The 20919-nt window shown below is 40.8% G+C and overlaps 1 protein-coding gene across 10 annotated transcripts in view; it reads right to left on the bottom strand.

Moving 5' to 3' along the window:
- Positions 1–236: 236 nt before the first annotated feature.
- The window catches only part of LOC121853588 (GATA-binding factor 5-B-like), a 40212-nt gene continuing 19529 nt past the window's right edge, over positions 237–20919 (bottom strand). For 9 of the 10 annotated variants that reach the window (XM_042347820.1, XM_042347819.1, XM_042347822.1 and 6 more), the window contains 9 exons: positions 19652–19866; positions 18814–18979; positions 17672–17828; positions 14127–14299; positions 13421–13570; positions 3976–4109; positions 3098–3144; positions 2617–2869; positions 237–2300 (listed from right to left, as the gene is read on the bottom strand). In XM_042347820.1, coding sequence (XP_042203754.1) covers positions 2243–2300; positions 2617–2869; positions 3098–3144; positions 3976–4109; positions 13421–13570; positions 14127–14299; positions 17672–17828; positions 18814–18979; positions 19652–19866 — 1353 coding nt within the window. In that variant the 3' untranslated portion in view covers positions 237–2242. The remainder of the gene's footprint in view (positions 2301–2616; positions 2870–3097; positions 3145–3975; positions 4110–13420; positions 13571–14126; positions 14300–17671; positions 17829–18813; positions 18980–19651; positions 19867–20919) is intronic. The other variant, XM_042347825.1, reaches the window with a different exon arrangement.

Genomic DNA, 20919 nt, shown 5'->3' with positions numbered 1-20919 from the left:
TTTCGGTCCATAAATTGTGAAACACTTTAAAATTGGAATCATTTCCTTAAAAAAAAGTCATAACCAATTTCTTTATAATTGGGTATGGTCTTCATTAACCCATTACAATGTACATTCCCTATTTCACCTATAATTAGTTAATGCAATCCAATTTTTCCTGTGTATTATATATTTCCATTAATTCATCCCCATTTGCCTTAAACTAAAATGCTAAAAAGGTTTTGAAATAATGGCAATTTGCAGTAGAAACTGTTTATTATTAATATTATTGTTATTATTACTATTATTACTAGCATGGCACTATTATACACAATTGTCTTTACTAACCGGGTTTACAACTATCAAGTACAACCATGGAGTATTTACAGCTATTTACAAAGGTTCATTTACGTTTTCACAACCAGCATTTACAACCTCTAGGATACATTATTTTTTTCTCTTAATATCTATGAATTTTTCTTGAAATTACATCAAATTTCCCTAAAGTTTTATCAATTATTCCTAATATTTTATAGATTTCTTTAAAATTCTGTGAAATCTCTACGATTGTATTAATTCTATTTAAAATTATATATTGTAACATATCCCAAAATTTTTAACACTAAATTTTCCCTGAATATTCCTAGATCGTTTAAAATTTTCTCTATGTAATAATAAAATTCTACTTTGCCTCAGTTAGAATTTCCTAAGATTCGTTAAAAAAATTTCCTTAAAATTTATATAATTCTCAAAAAATCGCAAAATTTCCCCAACATATTTTTTGTAAATTTTAAAAATATTCCCCTAAAATATCACTAGATTTTTCCCCCTGGTAACATCAATCACCCATACACGTTGTAAATCTTTATTACCTTACATAAACAAACAACAAAAGTCAAAATAATGTACAAAAAAAAAAAATCCCAGATTATTTTGAAACATTACCCCGAAAAAAAAACATTTTGTACTTTATATTTCTATCCATTTACTTTTTTCTTATTTTTTTTTACACTTTTACAATTGTTCACCGGTTTAATGAATGTCGTATACATGTCAAATGGGCCCCTAGACCAAACGGACCCTGGGCGAAGTAGGTTCTCAGTCCTAATGGGCCCTTGTTCTATATTAGACACCCAAGACTATATAGAGACCTCAACCAAACTTAATTGAAACTGACTATTACGATTGGGACATTGAGCATTGGGACCAAGTTTGACTGGGGCCTATTAAGTCTGTGGCTAACTAGGACTGGGCCTTATAGAACTAGGGGCCTATTACAACTGGTACCTACTAAAACTGGGACCCATTAGAACTAATACCCATTAAAACTTAAGGGCCCATTAACACTAAGGACCCAATTGGACTGGAGCCCAACCAACCAATCACGCGCCTCAGTTCCGTATTATCGTAACACAAACACCTCACAAGTCTTATAAAAATCCATCACGTGGTATAATTATTGTAATAGATAGCCTAAAATAACTGCATTACATAACAATATATGGCAACATTTAGGAATTTTTCTCTATATATATTCAAGCTTTAAATATCAAGTTACAATGCGTAATAATAATCCACCTATTTCTTTCAATAATCACTACGATGACATGGTTACTGACCTATCATAAACTGTCTAACTTACATTCTGTTATTATTGTAAAAAAAGAAAAGATATCCCAGATTTACAGGATATCATATGGCAATACTCATGAGCCGCGGATTCAGTCCCCCCGGTCAAGGGAAGACGGGGTGAAACATTCAGAGTTAACATATCAAAGGTCCCGAATTGGCTAATCTTATACTAACCTTCTAATCTTGATACGTACCACACACCATAGCTGACGTTGAGAGATAAGTTAGCTTTCATAATCATCAATAGGGCATGGCTGATATTGAAAGACGTGTTAGCTTTCAAAACATCAATAGCTTCCTGTAAGGGGTCGGTCTTAAGGCGGTATCCATTGCGTACAAACTATTGGTTAGCTTCCACTCCTCGATCAGGCAGCAGCTATTTACTTTACAGTGTAAAATTTAGCTGTTGGGGACATTTTTTTTTCTTTTTTAGCTGATGTTTCTCACTGAGTCCTTGGACTGAGAATTTACGGAACATCTGGAGTCTCTTTCTTAGCTGTGATATTCGGATATTAGCTGAGTCCTGTATCTCCTTAGCTGTGGTGTTTAGCTTCAGTCTTTGCTGTAGTTCGTCTTGTCCTTCTTTTAAGATGCTGTGTATGACTTAAGCTGTGGGTTTTAGCTGTGTATCTTAGCTGGAATGCTCGTACTTGATGCTGGAATCTTCAAGAGGCTCCAGTACGGGGATCCTGGAAAGCAAAAAAAAAAAAGCATTAGCTGAGGTCCTTATGGCTTCCTTAGCAACGGTTATAATTCATGGAAGGTGATTGGTTGTTGGTTACTAGGCGATAATTCATGGAAGGTGATTGGTTGCTGGTTACTAGGCGATAATTCATGGAAGATGATTGGTTGTTGGTTGCTAGGTTATAATTCATGGAAGGTGATTGGTTGCTAGTTGCTAGGTGACTCACTAAATATGTCCTTTAACAAACAGAGAGACAGAGAGAGACAGAAAGGCATAGAGACAGATAGACAGATAGACAGACAAGACAGACATTCACTTACTGTTTCATAACTTGGTGAGAGAGGTGTTGAGAGTTAGGCAACACATGGTGAGGGGTAGAGGAAGGGGAGGCAGGATAGGTCACCAACTGGGCTGGGACGTGTGAAAGGCCAGGATGGGTCGCTGAGGTCAGGAGATGTGTGGCTCCATCTTGATCATGGATTGTCGCCACCGCCGCCGTTGACCCGCCAACGCCACCGCCGCCGTAGTGATCGGCGGCCTGGTGGTCAGCGTAATTTGTGATCACTGTTGATACTGTGGTGGTGAGAAGAGGAGGGGGGGGATGGTGTAGGTTATAAGTTGAGAGATAGTGAGAGAAAGAAGACTGAAGGATTTAGTAGAGGAGGAGAGAGAGAGAGAGAGAGAGAGGTTAGGTTAGGTTAGGTTCTCAAATCAATACATACAAGTATATTATATCAAAGGCTTACAATATCGCCATATCAAAACAAATGGAAAATGGGAGACAGACAGACAGACACTTACCATAAGATGGATGTGGCTTTAGCGAAGAGGCGCCACCCATACTCACGCTGCAATAATAATAATAATAATAATAATAATAATAATAATAATAATAATAATAATAATAATAATAATAATAATAATAACAATAATAATAATAATAATAATAATAATAATAATAATAATAGTAATAATAATAATAATAATAATAATAATAATAATAATAATAATAATAATAATAATAATAATAATACTTAATAATAATAATATGTAATATAGTAATAATATAATAATAATAATAATCACTTCACATTCTTCTTAAACTCAAATCCCAACATTGTTAAATCAACCATTAGTACAGTGTCATCTCAATATTGAAGCTTGGTTATATTGCACCTATGGTAATATTGAAGCTTGGTTATATTACACCTATGGTAATATTGAAGCTTGGTTATATTGCACCTATGGTAATATTGAAGCTTGGTTATATTGCACCTATGGTAATATTGAAGCTTGGTTATATTGCACCTATGGTAATATTGAAGCTTGGTTATATTACACCTATGGTAATATTGAAGCTTGGTTATATTACACCTATGGTAATATTGAAGCTTGGTTATATTGCACACCCTTGCTATATATTCCTACTTAAACTAGGGTCCGGCTTCCCTCTTCCTGGCCTAATCTAACACAGTCTTAAACTTTTTCTGTAACCTGTGACCTGGGCGATCTGCTAGTGACCTGGACGACCTGCTAGTGACCTGGACGACTTGCTAGTGACCTGGCGAACTCTGTAGTGAGCTGGAACTGACCTTGGGGGCCCTCAGACTGACAAAAGACCTGATAAAGAACCTGGAACTGACATAAGAGACCTGGTGTATAGTGGAGCTGGGACTGACCTGGCGCTGGTGTGGTAGCGGCTGGGGGCTGCCTGATGGGACTGAGAGGAAGAAGACCCAGAGGAAGTGCTTTTGGGTTTCCTCTTCCGGGTCTGGATTGGTCCTTCCTTCTTCATAGTGAGGGGACGACTCACCTGTAGAGAGAGAGAGAGAGAGAGAGAGAAGTGAGAGAGAGGTAAATTAAGGTAGAGAGAGTCATGAGGTGGATGATTGTAATCGGGGTTTAACTCATCAGCTGATCGTGTTAGTAAATAAACCCTTATTTTTTTTCATAGGATGATCTTGACGTATATGAAAACAACATAGTATTATTTTTTTTTTTTACAGGATGATCTAAGGTTGGTGGTGGTGTTGACCGATACTTTCTCATACGTTTCGCTCACTAAATATTTCCGGTCATTAGAGATTAAACAAAATCTTGTATGAAATGAAGAGATAAATTGATAAATATAACGAGAAATAATTTGTGATATAGTAATTATTTGTATATGTATAATTATAACTGAATAATTATTAATCTTATTTATGAAGGATTATGATATAGATAAATAAAGAATAAAATGATAAGATAAATAATAAAATAAAATATAATAAAGATGGATAGACACAAGTAATAAAGTAACATTGACGTAATAAAACTTTGTCACTTTATTAAAACAAATATTTAAACCCCAAAAAATCACAAAAAAAACTATTAAAGGAAATTTTATACTTCTAAAAATGTGTTAAAACTAATAAAAATAAGACTCAAGGTATTAAATAATTTGGGTATTATTTTAAAAACCTACTTATAATATTTAGAATGCATTAAAATTTTGGGTATATAATTTTAAAATGCTAAAAATTAATTGAATATATATCAAAGGCATAAAAAATCAGGCATTTTATTAGATACTCACTGAAAAAAAATATTCTTAAAATATTAACATAGTCACAAAGTATTAAACCCGCTGCAGTAATTAAGAAGCTATTAAAACCAATTTAATATAGACATAAAATTTTAAATATTGTCCTTAATTAAAAACACTGATAAAACCAATAAAATACAAACCCCGTTATTGCATAGTTTTAACACACAAATTAAAACCGATATAAAATAACCCACAAAATGAGATCAAAGTTTTAAATAATTTCATAGATTAAAAACTACTTGAAATACATTAATATTTTTATCACACTTCACAAAAAAATTCCTATAAAAATAAAATACGAGACGAGTCATTATCCTTTTTTTTTTTAACATCAATAGACTAATTTCACTCTAACTACCGGAAATAGTTGCCTGCCTTCTCCTCTTAGCCAATCACAGCCTAGGTTATTCACGTCTGCTAGTTTGTGTATCTCATCGTGGACAGCTAATACCGTATGAGTCTCAGTTCGTTATAGTAGCCATTTTGGGAGTCTCTAATTTGGGTCTTAAAGTTAATTAGGTATGATATGCTTGTTTGTTTTTGTTATATACAGGTTGAGTTGTTCATAGTTGTGTCTTAAGTGTACTTGTTGTGTGATAGGCTGTTAAATAATTGTTTTCATATTCTTTTTAGGGGGAAAAATTTGTCCTTTAAACTTTTGATGACCTAGAGATGGACCAATCAGAGCTGGACTAATCAGATCATAACGAGCAGTTGTCGGTCAGGGTAATTAAGCCATCATGATGAGATGGCCCATCAGGAGAGTGGCGGCGGGGGAGGAGGAGGGAGGGGGGGGGAGGGGGAGGAACCATCTGTAGGCGACGCTGAAGAATTATTATCTGGAGGGACGATCTGAGCACCGCCTCCTGCGATACATTAAAGACAAACGAGCAGTAACAATCCATCAGCTCGGTAACGACTGTCTAATGACCGCTAAATGGGTGGTTAACGATGATGGTAGGACGATCACGCCGCTCATGCCCACAACCCACGTTTGTTTACCTTTGTGCTGGTCGCTTATCTTCCGATGTCTAAGATTGAATTTCCTCGATATTTACTAAATGCCATAACACAACCGTTTTATATCAGAAATTTCATCTCAATCAATAAAGATGTATAATTTAATGAAGAATAATACGGGTGGGTTTTTTATTTTAATAATGGCTTAATAGTTTATAGAGGAAGACTGAGTAAGGACTGAAAAATTCGGGCGGATAGAGTGAGGCAGACTGTCCGGGTGGTCAAGTCAGACGGCTGTACAGTATCTTGCTTACCGATCGTCTTGAGCATTTCCTTTGTGTGTTTAATCCACTTCTCCCTTGTCAACTCACCTCTTATTTATTTAAATTACAAGAATATACAATAATCTACTTATATTTAACGTTCGATTGGGATAACAAGACTTAAAAATCGAGTAAATAAGACGAATGAAAGGGATGAAAATTTTGTTTCAAGCTAAAACGAACACATCTCAGCGCTTTGTGTATACGTGTGAGTGTGAGAGCCCTGCACCGCCCCGCCCACCACAGCCGAGAAAGATCACTCTACGATAACTCGCCCGCCCACCACCAGGGGGACAAGCCGACAGACCTACACAATATATGGGTCTGTTATTGGTCACTATTACCACACTCGACTCTACGTTTTTATCGCGCGACAACGCCAGTGGAATGAACGAAGAGGAGGAAGGCGACATCTCCCACCCTTTATTTGGCCGGGTGTTAGGTTGTCGTCTCTCGTGGTGCGTTGGTGGGTGGTTGGCTGTCGTCTCTCTGGGGGCCGCCGAGATACAGAGATACATCGAGAGAAGGAGAAAACGAGAGAGATACAGGTGAGAGAGGAGGAAGAAAGAGAGATAGAGGGGAGAGAGAGAGAGAGAAAGAAGGAAGGCAGGGAGAGAAAGAGATATAAGAACAGTAACTACATAACCACAGAAGAAATAAGAGAAAGAAATAGAGGATAGAGAAAGAGAGAGAGGAGAGAGAGAGAAGGAATAAATAAGAGAAATAGAACTAAAAGAGGAGACGGAGGAAGAAGGAGAGAGGAGGGGATGTAGGTGTAGGGAGGGAGGAAAGAGATTGTCGAGTCCTGAGAGAAACATAGGTGTTATGTCCGGGCCCAGTGACACCTGTTGACACCTGTAATTACTGACCCTCACCTACCACACCTCCATAGACCATAGACATACATACATACATACATACATACCAGTGGCGTGTATTCATAAGAAGCAAGGTAAGCATTGCTTACCCTATAACACTGATTCCCTTCCAAATAAAAATATCTTATTTAATTAACATATTATTTAATTCAATCGTGTATAGCATTGTGCATTTTTTTTGTCCCAGTTAATTTGTGAAACTTGCAAGACGGGCATTTTCCGCTTGAAAATCTATCCCTCAAGTACGCAATATTCCACTGCAGTACCCTGGCTCACAGCGTCAATGGTATGCCATTGCCAGACGTAAGATGAGCACAAATAATTTAACTTATGTTACTCCCCTTTTTCCAAACCCATGTAAATAAGGTTCAGATCAATTTAATAAGCTGTGGAAAGCATTCTGATGCTGGAATGTCCCCTCAATAATATTTGTTATTATCAGTCAGTATAATTAATTGTGCTAAAAATTTGGACAACGTAAGCACAGCGTCCTCCCTGGTCCCCCTCCCCCACCCCCTATACTCGCTGCCAGCAGCACCGCAGCATTACCAGTTCATTAATTTTTTTTTCAATGATAAATTCGTATCCGTAAATAATAATTATCTGACCTTTTTTATGTTTCACAGTTTCGTAGACTATTGGACTCATTATCATAGTACTTGAATAATGTCATTGTCATTTTGGAATAATATAATAAATTAATAATGGCTATAAACTTTTTTCGAATTGATAGATTTTGTTTTGAAAGAGATGGTATCACTGTATGAGGCTACGGTCTATGTCAACACTCAACGTAAGAAATTCAGTTGACTTTCAGAAGTCATGATGTGTGAGTGCGACGCATTTATTTGGATTAATATACCCCCAAACTGAAAATGCAGTCGCAGGAGGAGCAAAGTTCAGCATGTGCATGCACTGTATGTGATCTACTAAAGAATTCTTTTAGATCTCGTGACTTTACAAGTAAGAAAGTTATTGTGGAAAATGGCAGGCATATTCCTAAATTGATCATTTTGCTCGTAAGCCAAGAAGAATTCCATTGAACTATGTTTAAAATGGTAAGTTAAAATAATATTTTGTTAATTACTTCCTATTTCATAATTATGTTAAATGAATAATAAAATGATATTAATATTCTTACTCCAGCTTCATCAGAGATCTTACCAGCGTCATTTGCTTACCCTAGCATTTTTCTCACGACACGCCACTGATACATACATACATACATACATACATACATACATACACACACACATACATACACACATACATACATACATACATACACACATACATACATACATACATACATACATACATACATACATACATACATACATACACACATACATACATACATACACACATACATACACACATACATACATACATACACACATACATACACACATACATACATACATACATACATACATACATACATACATACATACATACATACATACATACATAATCAAGATAAGTATGCTTCCTCCACCAACAAACACGATATCATACATAAACAAACAACCTTATTTAAAGCTCACACAAACAAACAAACACACAAACTTTGAGACCACAATTGAAAAATATGTTAGACTAATAAGGCGTTTAGTTAATTACATCATTAAATAGTCGAATTGGGTAGTTAGTAATAGATTAATTACTGATTTGGTTAGGTGAGATAGGAAGCCGTACAGAATATTGTAATGTTTCTTTGGGTGTGTGTGTGTGTGTGTGTGTGTGTGTGTGTGTGATAGCCAGTCATGATATCATCGCCCTGGTTACCCATGTGTTTGAACTGTGGTTAAGACGACTTTATCATCTAGGAGTAGGTGGGTGTGGGAGTGTGGATATGGGAGTGGATGTGGGAATGTGGATGTGGGAGTCAGTGGGGAATGCTGGTGGTGGGTGGGGTGTGGATGAAACGGTGTGGGTGGTAGTTGTGGGTAGTGGTTGGAGGGGGTGTATGGTAGTGGATGGGTGGGGGTGAGGATAGGGAGGAAAGGAGGAAGGAAGGAGAAAGGACGAAAGAAGGAGAGAGAGAGAGAGAGGGAGGGAGTAGGGATGGTGAGTAGTGAGGAACGAGGGAGGAGGGAGGGAGGGAGGGAGGGAGGGGGGGAGGGGAGGGGAGGAGTGAGGAGGTAAAGTGAAGAAGGAGGAGGGAGGGAAGGGAGGGCGTCAACATCACAGTAGAGGCTGATGTTTACTAACACTGTGGGCAGGTCAAGGTCTCTCCTGATGTCCTTCCCACTTCCCCTCCCTCTCTCTCTCTTCCTTCTAGATCCCATCACCCCTCCTGCTTCCCACACCCTCTCTCTCCCACACCCTCCTCCTCCCTCTCTCTCTCTCTCTCCACACCCTCTCTCTCTCTCTCTCTCCTCTCCTCCCTCCCTCCACTAAGCTCCTCTCCCTTATCTATGAGTGTCTCTGGTCATGATCATACCCCTAATCTCCCTCATATCCTAATTGCTTCCCTCAAGACCCTAATTGTACTCTGATGTCTCCATTGCGTTCACTTAAGACCTCTCAGGTAGAGGGGGGGAGGGGGGAAGGGGGGGAAGGGGGGAAGGGGAGGATGTGTGTGTGTGTGTGGGAAAGTGGCGCTTATGTGAGACAAAGTGGTGTGTGTGTGTGTGTGTGTGTGTGTGTGTGTGTGTGTTTTATTACTCTCTCTCTCTCTCTCTCTCTCTCTCTCTCTCTCTCTCTCTCTCTCTCTCTCTCTCTCTCACTCTGAAACAGCACCAGGTAAATTCGTTAATCACCAGGTCAGTAAACATACATTAATTAGCTAATAGCCTGTGCAGAGAGGTACTACATCAGGTAACTACTCGTTAACCTGGTCATATACCTGTAATGACCTAGGGACCTGTAATGACCTGGGGACTTGTAATGACCTGAGGACCTGTAATGACCTAGAAGTAATCAGGGGAGGTCATAAGAGTCATTGATGCCAGAGATTAACACCTGACGACAGGACATGACGCAACTCTGACGTCACCCAATCCTAAGCTGATGACGTCATAGGTTTGTTTACATTGAAAGCCGTTCTTGAGGGAAATTTACCGGATTCGTATAGAGGATTGTCACGTGACGTCATAAATCGGTTAAAGGCTTAATATTAACGATGGATTGAACTGCCTCTTATTGTTAAAACGATGCCATGTATATGACCTAACCTTAAGTTAAATATACGTAAGGACAGGGAAGGGTAGGGGGAAGGATAGGGGGGAGGGGGAAAGAGAGAGGGGAGGGGTAGCTGTGGGGGGATGAGTGGGGGGGGGGAAAGGGGGCGTGGTTTATGCTAAAATTAGTTCTTTTGTTTGACAGACGAGTGAGTTACCAGCCTTCACCTTCTAACTCTTCTTTCTAACACTTCAAACGTATTGATTGTGTTTCTATATATCTCACGCTGTTAAGTCTTCAAAAATATATCATGCTTGTGTTTTTTTTTCATCATGTTAAGTGGTTTTAGATTGTAATTAAAGATTAGATGATATTATCGTACATGAGGCAAAGTGACGCTTCACCCCCTCCCTAACCCCGCCCAGTTTTAAGTCCGCGTCAGAACTTGGTGACCGTCATAGAATAAAAAATAAAACAATATATATACCTCGCTCTTACATAGGACACGAAACCGTTGAAAATGTACATAATAGACCCCCACTTTAATAAACAACACACACACACACACACACACATACACACAATAAAAACCTTATTTCTAAACATCTGAAGTTAGAGTATTCGCGTAGGAACACACAAATGACGTCACTGTGTAAACATAAACATTGAACTACGTCACGAGTCAACATAAACATTGAATTACGTCACGAGTCAACATAAACATTGAATTACGTCACGAGTCAACATAAACATTGAACTACGTCACGAGTCAACATAAACATTGAACTACGTCACGAGTCAACATAAACATTGAACTACGTCACGAGTCAACATAAACATTGAACTACGTCACGAGTCAACATAAACATAGCCCAGGGCCACACACCAGCTGTCAACAGTCAAGAAACACGACCAACCGCTTTGTATCGCGCTGCTCTACCTCTGCTCTAGCGATACAGATATCGATTGAGGTTTTATTGACCTTCCTAAGTAAATATTCTTGCAGTGTGCGTATTAAATAAAGTGTTTAGGTGAGATACGACTCCTAATTAAGATAACGGAGTCGCTAATAGGGTGTGTAAAGCACCTGGGGAAACGAGCCCAACCTAGGTGTAAAAGTCCACTTGGCCAACACCATATGTGGGGCTTTATCGGCCGGACACCTCCAAGTCCAACTCTCGGCGAATATAGATGGACTTGTAATTAGGGTGTGTGTGTGTGTGTGTGTGTGTGTGTGTGTGTGTGTGAGTGTGTGTGTGCGTGTGTTAGTTTTTTATCCCTGTTTCTGCAGATATTTGACTCTCTCTCTCTCTCTCTCTCTCTCTCTCTCTCTCTCTCTCTCTTATCTATATATGCTACACCTGAACGATAAACAAACTAGACTTTTTACCTCCACTCCTTTCTCTTCCTCCTCCTCCACCTCCTCTTCCTTCTCTTACTCCTCTTCTTCCTCCTCCGTCTCATCCCCTTCCTAATACGCAGGAAGTACTTCTAAGGTGGTGTGCACGAGGCAGCTGATCATTGACGTCATAACTCAGCTGATTCCCACACACCACACTACCCTTCCCACAGCCCACCACCCTTCCCACAGCCCACCACCCTTCCTACATACGGCAACATACCCACCACACGTGCCACAGAAGTACCCGCACTGTCTAGTGAATATTGACGACCTGATAACACGCCGCTAAATTACTGAAATATGTGTCAACACTGGCGGCCATGATGGATAGTTGACTCGTTTCACATACCGCCTGCCACCTAGCGCGCGAGCCTATGTTTACATCCCTCGACGACAAGCTACTATCACCTCTATCTCAAGGGGTGATAGAGTCCATAAGAGTGATTTTCCGTCGCTGTGGGTTGGGTCCGTAGACAGTAGATACAGGAGACGGGGAGGTATATGTCACCCAGGAGCCTTGAGCTATTGACAGGCAAGTGACAGAGGAAATGGTGTTTGTTTCACTCTTACCAGATGCACTACGGGTGGGGGCATTAGGTTAGCATAGATTAAACCATCAAAGGTCAACCAAGGTCACTATAGTCATTAAACCAACAAAGGTCAACTAAGGTCACTATAGTCATTAAACCAACAAAGGTCAAACAAGGTCACTATAGTCATTAAACCAACAAAGGTCAACTAAGGTCAATATAGTCATTAAACCAACAAAGGTCAACCAAGGTCAATATCAGGGCCACATCAACAGCAGAGGATACGTGGAGGATATGAGAGACCTTTAACATGATACAAGGATGGATTGTATCATGGTGTAACGCGAATGAGATCGAGACTGCAAAATAGGTCATGGTGTAGCTTGAAATACAGGCCACAAGCGTTACAGTACTACAGGCCACAAGCGTTACAGAACTACAGGCCACAAGCGTTACAGTACTACAGGCCACAAGCGTTACAGTACTACAGGTCACAAGCGTTACAGTACTACAGGCCACAAGCGTTACAGTACTACAGGCCACAAGCGTTACAGTACTACGGGCCACAAGCGTTACAGTGCTACAGGCCACAAAGCGTTTACAGTAGACCAGCCACAAGCGTTACAGTACTACAGGTCTGGCGTTACAGTACTACAGGTCTAAGCGTTACGGTACTACAAGCCACAAGCGTTACAGTACTACAGGCCACAAGCATTACAGTACTACAGGCCACAAGCGTTACAGTACTACAGGCCACAAGCGTTACAGTACTACAGGCCACAAGCGTCACAGTACTACAGGCCACAAGCGTCACAGTACTACAGGCCACAAGCGTTACGGTACTACAGGCCACAAGCTTCACAGTACTACAGGCCACAAGCGTTACAGTACTACAGGCCACAAGCGTCACAGTACTACAGGCCTGGCGTTACAGTACTACAGGCCACAAGCTTCACGGTACTACAGGCCACAAGCGTTACGGTACTACAGGCCACAAGCGTTACGGAGGGTACTACAGGCCACAAACTACGCAGTGCTACAAGCCTGAAAGCGTTACGGTACGCTACGGGCCTGGCTTCACAATGCTACAGGCCACAAGCCTTACGGTACTACAGGCCTGGCTTCACAGTACTACAGGCCACAAGCGTTACAGTACTACAGGCCACAAGCGTCACAGTACTACAGGCCACAAGCGTTACAGTACTACAGGCCACAAGCGTTACGGTGCTACAGGCCACAAGCTTCACAGTACTACAGGCCACAAGCGTTACAGTACTACAGGCCACAAGCGTTACAGTAACACACTATAACTCACCCCGTGCAATTTGAAGTACAGGCCACAAGCGTTACAGACAGGTTCACCATTGTTGTTCCGTCGCCATAGTGTAGTGTTGGTGGTCTGGCAGTTAGAGCAGGTCATTCCCGAGCGTCTGGGTGGTTGAGGAGCCGCTGTTGGCGCCACGTACTGCAGGTGAAGGGGTAGGTTAGGTTATGGTAGGTTATGGTGAGTTAGGGTGGTTTATAGTAGGTTAAGGAGGGTTATGGTAGATTATGGTAGGTTATGGTAGGGTACGTTAGGTTATGGTAGGTTAGGGTAGGTTATGGGGGGCAAGTACTACACGTGAGGGAGGAGGGGAGGGAGGAGAGAGGGGGGAGGAAGGGTAGGAGGGAGGAAGAGGAAGGGTAGGAGGCAGGGGGAAGACGAGGGAAGGGGAGGAGAGGGGGGAAAGGAGGGAGAGAGGTAGGAAGGAAAGAGGGGAGGAGGAGGGGTAAGGAAAGTTGAAATTAGACTAGAAATGTTGTCATAATCCCTTAAGTTGTTATATTTTTGCAAGGTTGCCACAGTCCTATAATTTTTCATAATCTCCGAATGTTGAACAGGATTCCCGAATTTGCCATAGTCATCGTTTACGTTGTCATAAGCCCCTCAAGTTGCCACAATCCCCTAAGTTGCCACAATCCCCGAGTTGCCATAATCCCTCAAGTTGCCATAATCTCCCCAAGTTGCCATATTAACTCACTGGACTAACAGGTCGCCGCTGACTACGAACGTGGGGTCTGTTGATGCCGTTAGCCCTACTGTAGAGGCCGCAGGCGTTACACAGGTAGTGGCCTCCTGAGTCCCGTCGCCACAGCGGGGTGGTCATGGCGCCGCAGTTGACACATTCCCGGCTCTCGTTGCTGTCTGGGTCACCTGAGGGTCAAACAAGAGGTCATGAGAGGTCACCAGGGTATATTGCAGGGAATTAGGGTCATATAAGAGGTTCATCAGGGTATATTGGAAGATCAGGGCTGTGAGGTCAGGATCAGAGCTGTGAGGGCAGGATCAGAACTGTGAGGGCAGGATCAGAACTGTGAGGCAGGATCAGGAAGGCTGTGAGGGCAGGATCAGAACTGTAGGGCAGGATCAAGAACTGTGAGGGGCTGGATCAGAGCTATAAGGGCAGGATCAGAGCTGTGGGGGCAGAATGTGTGAGGGCAAGGCCACCACGTGCAGGAGCAGGGAGCCTGAAGGAGCTCGCTAAGGATACTCTAACTAATGACTCCCCCAGGGATCTCCTTCATTGGCCGTCACGTTACCACCACAAAAACTTGATGTTTCTCCGCCCAAGACCTCCACTCTGTAGTCTATTGATGTTTTCATTAAGAATGTTATGTAGATGTTGTTTTGTGTATGTAGGTGTTATGTAGATGATTGTTTTCTTTATGTAGATGTAGTTTTGTGTATGTAGGTGTTATGTAGATGTTGTTTTGTTTATGCAGATGTTATGTAGATGATTGTTTTCTTTATGTAGATGTAGTTTTGTGTATGTAGGTGTTATGTAGATGTTGTTTTGTTTATGTAGATGTTTTTTTTTTCTTTTAACCTATTAGAGTTCAAGTACTTCAACTGCCAGGGTTATCACGGTTCAGATGCTTCAATTAACAGGGTCATTAAGGTACAGGTGTTTCAACTGCCAAGGTAATTAAGCATCATTTAATAGTATCAAGAAGCAATTAAAAACAAAAACGGGAAACAGCACACAAAAAATATGCCGAGAAAACCAATCATGGGCGGAATAACAAAAAAAAAAGGGCGGGAAATCACTCTCTTCGTCGTCTCCATTTACGTGCCAAAAGTTACGAGTCCTCAGAGACCCCTTGGTAAACAGAGAGACGTCAGGAGGCAGACAGCGGCCCGGAATCTGGAGTTCGTAGCTCCCAACTATAAATTACACTCTTAAGATGAGGACATGAAGCGGCCAGAGGGAGTTTTAATGGCGTAGAGGCGTGAAAGGTTGATAAGGAAACCTGATGATCCTCGGGCGGGTCTCTGAACGCCGTCTCTGTCCTGCCGCCAAGATTTTTACCCGCGCTTTATTCCCGCTAAAATTTAGGGGTTTCTTGTTGTTGTTGCTGTTCTTGTTGTTGTTGTTGTTATTGGTGTTTTTTTTTTATTAAGTTTATTCCCGTTTTGTTGATATATATATTTACTTTAGATTAACAACAGAAGCACAAAGATAGTCAAACATGCAAATTTACACACACACACACACACACACACACACACACACACACACACACACACACACACACATTCGAGAAATATTGAACCCCCGGCTTAATTTTGCTTGTGGTGCTTAGAGATAACGACTCCCCCATCCATACACCTCACATCCCTGCACCCCCTCACCACCCCATCCTGCCCCTCACCACCCATCCCTGCACACCCCTCACCACCCCACACAGGCCAGGGTCAGTTTACAAGTCATCGGCTAATTTAACCCATGACTGATTTGATCGCCAGTTAACTTGATCGACAGCTAACTTGATCGACAGCTAACTTGATCGCCAGCTAACTTGATCGCCAGCTAACTTGATCGCCAGCTAACTTGATCGACAGCTAACTTGATCGAAAGCTAACTTGATCGCCAGCTAACTTGATCGACAGCTAATGTAATCGCCAGGTTATTTGATCGCCACCATATGGAGATGTCAACAGCTCGTTATCATTACACCGATACACACGGATCTACACAGCCCTTGGGAGAGAGAGAGAGAGAGAGTATATTAATGTATTCAATAATATATTTAGTAATTTTCTTTACTAATAATAATAAAAATAATAATAATGTACATAGAAAAATAGATACAAATTAAGTTAAAAAAATAAGAGGTCCGTCAGTGAGGAAACAGTTGAGTTTACCCTAAAGTTATAATCCAAAGAAAATGGGAAATGTAATGGTAATGAAAATATAGAACTGGAGTTATTATCTCTCACTATTAGTCCTCTCCCCCTCTTCTACCCCTCCCTCCCTTCTTTACCCTCTCCTTCCCCCCCCCTCTTCCTCCTCGCTCCTTAATCTCCCCCTCCCCTTCTTTCCTCTATCCCACCTTCCTCTCTTCCTCCCCCACCTCACTTTTAACTACTCTCCTCCCCTTCTCATCCTCCCTTCCATCTCCTCCTCCCTCCACCCCCCCCCACCTTCCCACCCCCTTCCTCCTCGCCCCCCACTACCCCCTGAGGGAACCTGTGATACACCCCAGATGAGGCCGCTAAATGCATATTAATTTACGTCAGTGTACGCTATCGCCACCAGAGGGCCAACAACCTCCGCTTAAACGACTACGTCCCTTTAAACCTAAAATCCTTAAAAACTAATCCTCATTTAAGGTACATAATAATAGTTTAAGTAATATCCTATTAACCCCGAGAGAGAAATAGGGTGAAAATAGGATGTAAATAGGGTAATAGCATGTGTTATTAAGCAGTGTGGGTAAGGAGACGGGAGATGGGGGTTATTCTCAGGAGGATTTTCCCTCGAATCTCCGTCACTGGCACTGTGGGAACCCTGACACCCCCCTGGCACCTTCTGGCCCCCCCTGGCACCTTCTGGCACCCGCTGCAGTGTGTCTGGTCCTCAGTGCCACGCTACTTGACCTGTTATCATGGCTCTTAGGGTCACAAAGGGTTATAAAAGGTCACAAAGGATTATTATTATTATTATTATCATTATTATTATTATTATTATTATTATTGTTAAAGAACGTGTGTATGTAATAATAATAATAATAATAATAATAATAATAATAATAATAATAATAATAATAATAATAATAATAATAATAATAATAATAATAATAATAATAATAATAATCATACTAATAATTAATGGTTTATTGAAAGAGCATGGCAGACGGAAGGCTGAAAATATACAGTTACATAATTGGGGAATGGGTAACTTGATTGACAAATAATATACAAGTAACATAAGTGATACAAATGTGATATATAATAACTAGGTGGGGAGAAGGTCATACTACAGGGCATTTCAACATAGTGACAGTGCAAAAAAGTAAGATTGACTGGGAGTGAATACACTGGTTGATTACGAGTTATTGATAATTCTCACAATGGTTGGGACTGGGCTGTTCTTATAGTGATCAGTACGTGCTCATGTGTGTGTGTGTGTATGTGGAGAAGACCTACATACATAACATTCACACAATTAGACCACACAGTTCAGTTTTTGATCACGGTGCCTTAGAATCGATATTGCTTACCCTCTCTCTCTCTCTCTCTCACCTGGCTCTATCCGTCGGTAGGTCTCTCCTGAAGCCGTGTGGAGGATGGAATCGTATGGAGAGGGTGCAGGAGACCAGGCCGTAGCGGTGGTCATGTAGGTGTGATGAGGTAATGGAGTCGACCTGTCTAATACCTCTTGTTGTGGGAGGTACGGAGGCTGAAATACAATAGAGAGGTCAACTGAGGTCACCAGTTAGAGATAGATAGTTAGTTAGATAGATCATTATTGAAGACAGAGAAAGGTATTAGAAGGGATAAAGTATTGATTGTGTTTGTGTATAGGAGACGTTAATAGTGTGCTGATGAATCTACACACACACAGACACACTATTAACGTCTCCTATACACACAGACACACTATGAACGTCTCCTATACACAAACACACTATTAACGTCTCCTATACACAAACACACTATTAACGTCTCCTATACACACAGACACACTATTAACGTCTCCTATATACAGACATGCTATTAACGTCTCCTATACACACAGACACACTATGAACGTCTCCTATAGGTATATACCCTTAAATCTTCATAAACAATATTAAATAAAAACTAAACACGAAACATTTAATAGACATCAAAATCATCGACATTTTAGAACATAAGAACATAAAATTGATGATATTTAGAGCAATTTATTGACGATTTATTGACGATTTATTGTGGATGGACATTTGAAAGCACAATAAGAACGGGGGAGTGTATATGACGTAACAGAAGGTATTTATGACGTAACAGAAGGTATTTATGACGTAACAGAAGGTATTTATGACGTAACAGAGGGTATTTATGACGTAACAGAAGGTATTTATGACGTAACAGAAGGTATTTAAGACGTAACAGAAAGTATTTATGATGTAACAGAAGGTATTTATGACGTAACAGAAGGTATTTATGACGTAACAGAAGGTATTTATGACGTAACATAAGGTATTTATGACGTAACAGAAAGTATTTATGACGTAACAGAAGGTATTTATGACGTAACATAAGGTATTTGTGACGTAACAGAAAGTATTTATGACGTAACAGAAGGTATTTATGACGTAACAGAAGGTATTTGTGACGTAACAGGACAAAACACCAACAAACACAACACAACGTAACGTGAACATGTCGTAAACGTGTCTTACAGGAGGCAACTGGGTGTACTCAGGGGTAGAAGTCCACATAGCGGGGTCAGACTTCTGTAGGTGGGCGTGGGTGTGGGCGTTAGTGTGGGCGTGTCCAGCTGTTGTTCCATAAGGCGCCTGCAGGAATTCGTACCCACCTGAGCGTCGTGCCTCATCATTTACGTACCTGGAGGTCAGAGGTCAAGGTCATTATCATGGAAGAGGTCAAACGAGGGTCAACGATAGTCAATAGAGGGAGGTGAGGTAAGGGGAGTGAGAGGTAAGGGGAGAGGTAGGAAGGGGGGAGGTGAAGAGGGGTGGGTAAGAGGGAGGTAAGGGGTGAGGAGGAGGAGAGGAAATGAGAGGTGAGGGAAGAGGTAGGGAATACAGAGAGGGGGGGGAGTGTTAGAGGGGAGGGGAGTAGGGGGACGGGAGGGAGGTAAGGGGAGGGGGGAGGGAGGTAAGGGGAGGGAGAGGAGGTAAGGGGGTGAGGGAGGGAGGGAGAGGGAATGAGAGGTGAGGGAAGAGTGTAGGGAATACAGAGAGGGGGAGAGTGTTAGAGGTAAGGGGGGAAGGGAGAGGGAGGTAAGGGGGAGAGGGGGAGGAAGGCAAGGAAGTGAGAGAAAACGGAGCTCTGAAATTAATGGTTCTATACCCGTAGAGTTATTTCCTAAGTCATTATAAACACACAATCATTATATAGCTAAGAGTTGAATGTGAGTCATCATTACTATTAATTTCATCATCATCATTATCATCATCATCATTATCATCATCATCATCATCATCATCGTCATCACCACCATTGGACCTCTCTCTCTCTCTCTCTCTCTCTCTCTCTCTCTCTCTCCTTACTCACATGTCCTGGGTCTTGTAGTAATAGTAAGGGTTGGTATAGGGTATAGAGGCTAGCGTAGTGATAGCAGGGGCGGACTCTAGCGTAGCGTATGTAGCACCCTCGCTGCTCAGGTGGGTGTGGGCGTGAGGGTGGCCATCAACAGTGTGGGCGTGAACGTGCTCTACAGGGTGGCTGGTATCGTACACTACCACGCTCTGGACGGAGTACGGTGACTGCTGGGGAAAGGATAAGTCAACTGATCGGATGTCAATTAAAAAAAAACAGCTGATTGAATGACAACAACAATGGCGGATGTCAGTAAAAACAGCTGATTGAATGACAACAACAATGGTGGATGTCAACAAAAAACAGCTGATTGAATGACAACAACAATGGCGGATGTCAGTAAAAACAGCTGATTGAATGACAACAACAATGGCGGATGTCAGTAAAACCAGCGGATTGAATGACAACAGTAGCGGACGTCAACAAAAAACAGCTGATTAAATAACAACAACAATGGCAGACGTCAGTAAAACAGCTGATTGAATGACAACAACAATGGCGGATGTCAGTAAAAACAGCTGATTGAATGACAACAACAATGGCGGATGTCAGTAAAACCAGCGGATTGAATGACAACAGTAGCGGACGTCAACAAAAAACAGCTGATTAAATAACAACAACAATGGCAGACGTCAACAAAAAACAGCTGATTACATATAAATAATAACGTCAATAATGCAAACTGAGGGAGACTGATTATAAACACAAAGTATACATATATATACACTATATATAATCGAGCTAAAATAACAAATAAAAAAGTAAATAATGAGTGATTATTTATATGTTTATCTGTTTATTAACTAATACCTATTAAACACATATCCGCTAATTAGCTGAATATATTGTGTTAAGTCATACATTATATTTACGTTATAATTATGGATATATTTCACGATGTTGTAATTAATGATTTGAATAAGGTAACTGACTGAATAGAAGGAGGTAACTCAACAAATTATTACAAGGTAACTCAACTAATTAACACAAGGTAACTCAACAAATTACTACAAGGTAACTCAACTAATTACTACAAGGTAACTCAACTAATTACTACAAGGTAACTCAACAAATTACTACAAGGTAACTCAACAAATTAACACAAGGTAACTCAACAAATTAACACAAGGTAACTCAACAAATTAACACAAGGTAACTCAACAAATTAACACAAGGCAACTCAACTAATTTAATGAATACAAAGAAGTTACTCAACAAATCTA

The sequence above is a fragment of the Homarus americanus genome, unplaced genomic scaffold (assembly GCF_018991925.1).
Source record: "Homarus americanus isolate GMGI-L3 unplaced genomic scaffold, GMGI_Hamer_2.0 scaffold4896, whole genome shotgun sequence".
In the NCBI taxonomy this organism is placed as follows: Eukaryota; Metazoa; Arthropoda; class Malacostraca; order Decapoda; family Nephropidae; genus Homarus; species Homarus americanus.
Note: the sequence above shows the minus strand (reverse complement) of the source record. Positions and strands in the feature narration are given on the sequence as shown.